Source organism: Pygoscelis adeliae, unplaced genomic scaffold (assembly GCF_000699105.1).
Source record: "Pygoscelis adeliae isolate BGI_AS28 unplaced genomic scaffold, ASM69910v1 Scaffold272, whole genome shotgun sequence".
NCBI classification, from domain to species: Eukaryota; Metazoa; Chordata; class Aves; order Sphenisciformes; family Spheniscidae; genus Pygoscelis; species Pygoscelis adeliae.
The window spans coordinates 1435427-1441560 of record NW_008824282.1 but is presented as its reverse complement, the minus strand read 5'-3'; the positions used below and the strand labels follow the sequence as shown (position 1 = coordinate 1441560).

Genomic DNA, 6134 nt, shown 5'->3' with positions numbered 1-6134 from the left:
TCGACGCCCCCGCAGGCTTGGGCTGGGCGGGGGCGGGGGGGGCCTGGGGAGGTCCGGCGTATCTCCCTGAAAGCCGGCTCTCGTGGTGATTTTTGATTGCAGCACCATGTTTGTACGTGGGGGGCTAAAGAAGCACCTTCAGTGTAGCTGTAGATCCCTCTGAAAGAGGTCCGCAGGCAGAACTTCTCTAACTTACAGGGTTTTAGTTAATATTTTTGAGACTGGACTGTTGTAGATGATTAATTCATTAGTGCTGTAACTGGTTGTAAAGGAAGTCATGGTGTATGTAATTTATTTCAGGAAACTTTATTCTTCATTCATTTACATTTTAATGTGTTTTAGAAATTGTTTGAAACCTTAGACATTTAAAAATAAATGTGTCGTTCTTAGCAGATAATGTTAAGGATGCAGAAAGAGAATGTATTTAAGTGATAACTTTTTTTGATACCTGCTTAATTACACTTCCAGTTAAATAAAAGATAGGACAGTGTGATGTTTTTAGGATTTTGGAAATAGGACGGAAGATGGCAGTGAGAGTTGTCAGGGCCTTGAGCGGCCTCACCCGGGGCCTCTGCCTGTGCCCACTGCCCAGGAGCCCCGTTTCAGCCCAGGCCTGAGCCTTCAGTCCCTGCCTCAGCTGTGCCATGGGTATAGCCTTGCCACCAGTCCAGCCTCTGGCCCTCTCTCCTCGACGGACCTTGGACCTGTGTTGTAGCCTTGTCTGCAGCCCTGTCTCTGGCCCCATCTGCTGCTGCTCCTGACTGGACTCCCTGGGTGGACCCCAGACCTGATTCATCTCCTCCTTTTATGTGGGCACTGTCAGTGGACCCTGCTTTGCCCACCTTGTTCAGGTCTGTTGAGACTGTACCCTGCTTCGTGAGAGTACTGCCTGTGCTGCGGTCACCCTGGGCTCCTGGCTCGTGCCCTTGTAGAGGATTCCTGCTCTTGCTGTTCCAGATAAGAATTTGTTTTAGAAACTGATTTAATTTTTTTTAAGTCTTTTTCTGTCAAAATAAAGTCCATGTGAAACTGAAAGCTGAGTTTTAGCAGACAAGACAGAAGCGCTTTTTTTTTATTTGACATATATTTTGCCTTTACAAAGATATGTTACTTAATTATTTTTTTCCCCCCAAGAAAATCTATCAGACAAAGAAAACCAACACCTTGCTTTGACCGTAGCTTGTGTATTCTGTGAACAAGCTTATTGAGAAACTCCTTCGGATGTGTACTTTGATAAGTGTTTGATAATTCTCTTACTATTTTGTAGTTGCCTTTAGGCAGCAGAAATGGAAAAGCTCTGTCTCCACACGAGCAAAAATGCCTCCTTGTGATTTTGTACCTGAAAAATACGAAGTAAGTCTTACTTAAATTCAGTGTAATATGTAAGACTGCATTACTAGATCTGAGTGATAGGCTCATCTGCTATAGTCAGTGCATTAAATATGATTATAAAATTTGCTTGTTTGGGCAAAAACCAATTATGTTACAATGAGGATATAACCTATAGATAGATGTGACAATTCTGTAACTTACGGCTAAATTGTTGATTTGAAAAACTTCAAGGAAGAGGTAAGTGCAGAACAGCAGTCTTATTTCAAAAGCTGAGTTTCAGAGGTTTGTGGAACTCTCTGTGTGCCGGAATTTGTTAAAATCATAGTTCTGTGAACAACCGCTGTAGACAGCTGTGTAATCTATGTGATCTGCTACAGCTCCATTAGTCTGGATCTTTAGAAAGCATAAACGGATACTCACTTTTTTATTCCACTCAGTCCTATCCGTATGAGCGTATGCAGAAGATTCGTGAACAAAACATTTCTCCTTCACTGCGAATGTATTACAAGAAGCCATTGTTGCTGCATCAAGGGCATATGCAGTGGTTGTTTGATTATGAAGGACAAAGATACCTTGATCTTTTTGCTGGAATTGTCACTGTCAGTGTTGGTCACTGTCACCCGTAAGTTTGTTACTGTTTGATTTATACTATAAAATACAGGAAGAGATACCTATGTTGGTTTTGTTCTTTGTTAATCTGTAGCACTGTGAGCCTAAAACCAGAATATAATTCACTAAATGGTCACGTATGTCTTATATTAAGGTCAATTTCCACTACATTTTGAATAATTCATTAATTTTGTCTATTTGTTCACCCCTCTAGCAAATGGGGCAGTGTCTGCATTTTCAGAATTAGTAACAGGTAGGTGTGTGCATGTGTGTGTGTACATGTGTGTTGAATTGAATCCCTTTATCTCTTCTTGTGCTACATGCAGGAAGGTAACTATAGCTACCCAGAAACAGCTTTCTCGCCTGTGGCATACCACTAATATCTACATGCACCCGTCAATCCAAGAGTATGCTGAAAAGCTAACTTCTCTTCTTCCAGATCCACTTAAGGTACTTTGCTTCTGACAGGAGCAGGGGCTGGTGAAGGGGGTGTCTGTTTATAAGAAATATTTAATATTTATTGAATAAATGAGAGCCACGATACCTGTGGAGAGAAAACCTGTATGGGGACTACAGACATCAGATGAAGAGAGCATGATGACTCTCAAAGCCTTTTCTTTAGACCCAGATGTAGACAAGCATAATATCCCAAGCTCCTGTTCTGTTGTCACTGTGAAGGGGCATTGCCAGCTTAAAAATTACTGAAGGAACTAAGAAGATGTTAACTATTCTTATATGTAGCCAGCCTTAATTTGCTTGATCTCATGAAAATTTACAGTGAAAAGTATTAGGCAGTACTTTGTGTAGTGAGGTTTACTGACATTTAAATAAATAAACCACACAAATGTCACATTTCCTATGCCTAGAAACAGTGAAAAAAAAATAGTGTTTACTTTCCGGTAAAATAAACTGGTCATAAAATGAAATTAGGTTAGCAGAAGAGTGTGAAGCTATCACAATGTTAAAAATGGAAGGAGAGTTAAAAAAAAATTAAAAAATACAAGGCATCTGCATAGTTTAAGCAGCGAAGAATCTCAGTCACTTCTGAAAATTAACAGTGGTGACACTTGAATTTGAGCTCTTTTCAAATCTCAGAACTTGTATTCAAGTTATCCCCTTAATTATCATTTGCTCCCAATAAGCAAGCTCTTCTTACCTCTTCTGTTCCAATGTTGTGTCTGTGTATGTCACTCCTAGTAACTAACATGCAGGGACACCGTACAGCCCTTTTTACCTGTGTGAAGGTTATTTCTATTTGGTCGGTCATGCTCAGTTTCATTTTTCTTTGAATCAATGTTCCATCTTAGGAAAACCTGAAGACTCCAACTCTTGAAGATTTTCTGTACTGTCCCTGAGTAGATCAGCTTGATCTTAGTTCTCATCTGTAGTGTATGGGCAACATTAAGTTTATTACGGTGAAGTCACCTTGTGGTAGTTATAGATTGTAGCTCATAATCTTACTAGGTGACATGGTCTGATGCCAAACAAGAAGGTGGTGGTTGTGTGCTGTACTGATCCTAAGCATTCTCCTGCAGGTGGTTTATCTAACCAACAGCGGGTCAGAAGCCAACGATTTGGCTATGTTCATGGCAAGGCTATATACTCGTAACTTCGACATTATCTCTTTCAGGTAATGGTGATAGATCTTTACAAAACTCATTTGTGTGTGTGATCAGTATCTATAGGCCTAAACCAAGAAATAATAGACAACTCTTTAACCCCAGATCTGCTGAGGAGAACGCTATAAAATTATTTTATTTGACAAAGAGGAGTAAAACAGGTGTTGAAGATTTGATACAGTATATTAGGATGAGTTTGCATACAAAACACAACCTGCAATTTTTGCTTTTGTTACTTAGAAAAGGGTCTAGTCTCTGTGTTCAGGATGTGCTTTGGTGGATCTTTGTTCAGGGCCAGAGCAAGCTTCAGGAATTGCTACTTTCTTCCTTCATTCCACCCCTGCAGTGCTCCCCTTTGTGGGGGTACAAAGGTACCTCTGGAACAGCAGTGCAGTGAACCACAGCAGGGAACTGCTCCGGCTGAAAGCTAACCTGGTGGAAGGATTTTTTGTTTTGTTTGTTTTGCTGCTGTATTTTTCTGCCAGATCCCTGAACCATAGTTCACTGCACAGGTACACAAACAGCTCTTCTGGCTTAACGACAGAGGTGGTGCAGGGGTGAGTGCTATGTAAGCACCAGTGTAAGCAGTTCTTCTCTTTACAGTACATCCCAGGTGGCCTCAAATATTAGAATAAAAGGCCTTGTTATAAAGAGCTGTATTTTTCTGTTATTCTGTTCAGCAGAACATTGGGTACCCACCTAGCTTGTATATTCTCATTAATGAACTTTTGATTTGTGTACAAAACTGGCAGCAAACCACCATGTAGTTTAATGATTGGCAGCATCTGTTGGAGAGAGCAGCAGTTCCCAAGATTCAAAGAACAGAGATGTTTGCTCTGTAGGGCTCAGGTGCTACAGCGGAACTTCCTGAGGCACTGTCTGAATTGCTGTTGGTTCCAATCATTGTTCTCTTCTCCTTGCAAACATTACCTCACAATTTTAACATTTGAAATTTCAGGAAACCAATACAGATGGGCAGTCATGGGTCTTCCAAAACCAGGGCAAAAAAAATGGCAGTAGGAATCTTCTTGTTTTGAGTGTAACAATGCACATTTTCCCCAATAACTTGCAGCTCAGAAGCATGCCTTACCAGAACTAATATTGCTACAGTCTCTTCTTGGAAATGAGTAATGTTAATGTGCTTTGTTTGCACAGAGGAGCATACCATGGAGGCAGCCCTTACACACTGGGATTGACATCTATTGGTCTTTATAAGCATGGTCTTGCCAATGGCTTTGGCTGTTCAACAGTGAGTTGGTTTTTTTTTTTAATAATCTGGGTAACTAACAGTTTATTTGAATATTTCAACAATTAGTACGTTTTCTATCCTCAGAGTGCTTTATGGTCACTAACTAAACTGCATTGTAGCTGTTCCTGCTGTGTAAGCACAACAAGAGCCTGAGTCACCTTTCCTTCTCCATATAGTTACTTATGCTAATTTGGACTTGGGACAGCCATAACACGAGTGGTCATGATTTACAGTGCTTTAGTCATGCTTGGTGCTTGCATGGAAGTCTATGTAAGGTGCAGAATAATAATGCTCAGAACCCCTTTTCTCAAGCCTGTTCTGGCAAATCTGTGCAAAGCTGCTTTCAGCTGGTCTGAAGTAGATCCTCCCCTGGAATGAAAAAAAAACTGTGTCCCTCATCTTGGTGAGACAGGAGACATAGCTGTTAAGGAGATCCATTGGTGATAAATGGCAAAAAGTTACCTCCCTGTCTTTGAGCAGGTGGGAATGACTTTCTGTGTGCTAGTAGCTGTCATTGGCTACTCTGATCTGTACTGGTGATAGCTCAGCCACAGCAGTGGCTACAGGAAGGCTCCTTTATAGCAGCCTCCCAACCTGTCTCAATAAATGAGTTGCCTGAAGTCGTGCAGTGTTTCATCAGTGGTCAGGATGAGAAGGCTGGAGTACCCAATTTCCAGCCTGTAATTACTCTACTAGATCAGCCTGCCTTCCTGTACTTTGCAGATTTTTATCATGCTTTGGATTATTGAAGTACTACCTGGCAACTCTAAAACTGTTGCTGTTATTCTTAGATAACCAAAACTGCTGACTAACTTAAAGAACAAAACAAAGGAAGTCATCGAGTGACTATTGCTGGCATAGTCTAAACTTGTTTCCAAAACTTCTGTCTCTGTTCTACCATTCCTTGAGGGGGAAGTTTGGTATTATTTCACAAGTGTTCTTCAGACAAGTCGCTTGAACTAGGTATGCCCTTTGACTCTTAACAGACTTTTTTTAGTTTTTTTCATTAGTCTCCCCTAAGTATGATCAAAATGTCTCTTAGAAAGATGTCGTCAAATCTGTAGCTATTTCTCTTATGCTTGACAGACAATGTTACCAGATGTTTTTCGTGGTCCATGGGGAGGCAGCCATTGTAGAGATTCTCCAGTGCAAACTGTTCGAAAATGCAGCTGTTCAGAAGGTTGGTCAATGACAAAAAGTATTTGGCTTTTAGATTAGAGAATACTGGAGGGCTGTGGAAATAGGTTATATTTACCTCCTCAAGAAAGGTAGACCTCTAGTTAGGATTTGCAAGGGCAACCAAAGAAAATACTGCAGAGTACCTC

General features: G+C 40.9%; 1 protein-coding gene across 1 annotated transcript in view; it reads left to right on the top strand.

Annotated features, from left to right (window-relative positions):
- Positions 1-6134, top strand: part of AGXT2 (alanine--glyoxylate aminotransferase 2) — a 15787-nt gene that overhangs the window by 1317 nt on the left and 8336 nt on the right. The window contains exons 3-8 of the mRNA XM_009318463.1: positions 1268-1353; positions 1770-1954; positions 2268-2391; positions 3477-3571; positions 4716-4809; positions 5896-5989. Of these exons, the coding sequence (XP_009316738.1) occupies positions 1268-1353; positions 1770-1954; positions 2268-2391; positions 3477-3571; positions 4716-4809; positions 5896-5989 (678 nt within the window). The remainder of the gene's footprint in view (positions 1-1267; positions 1354-1769; positions 1955-2267; positions 2392-3476; positions 3572-4715; positions 4810-5895; positions 5990-6134) is intronic.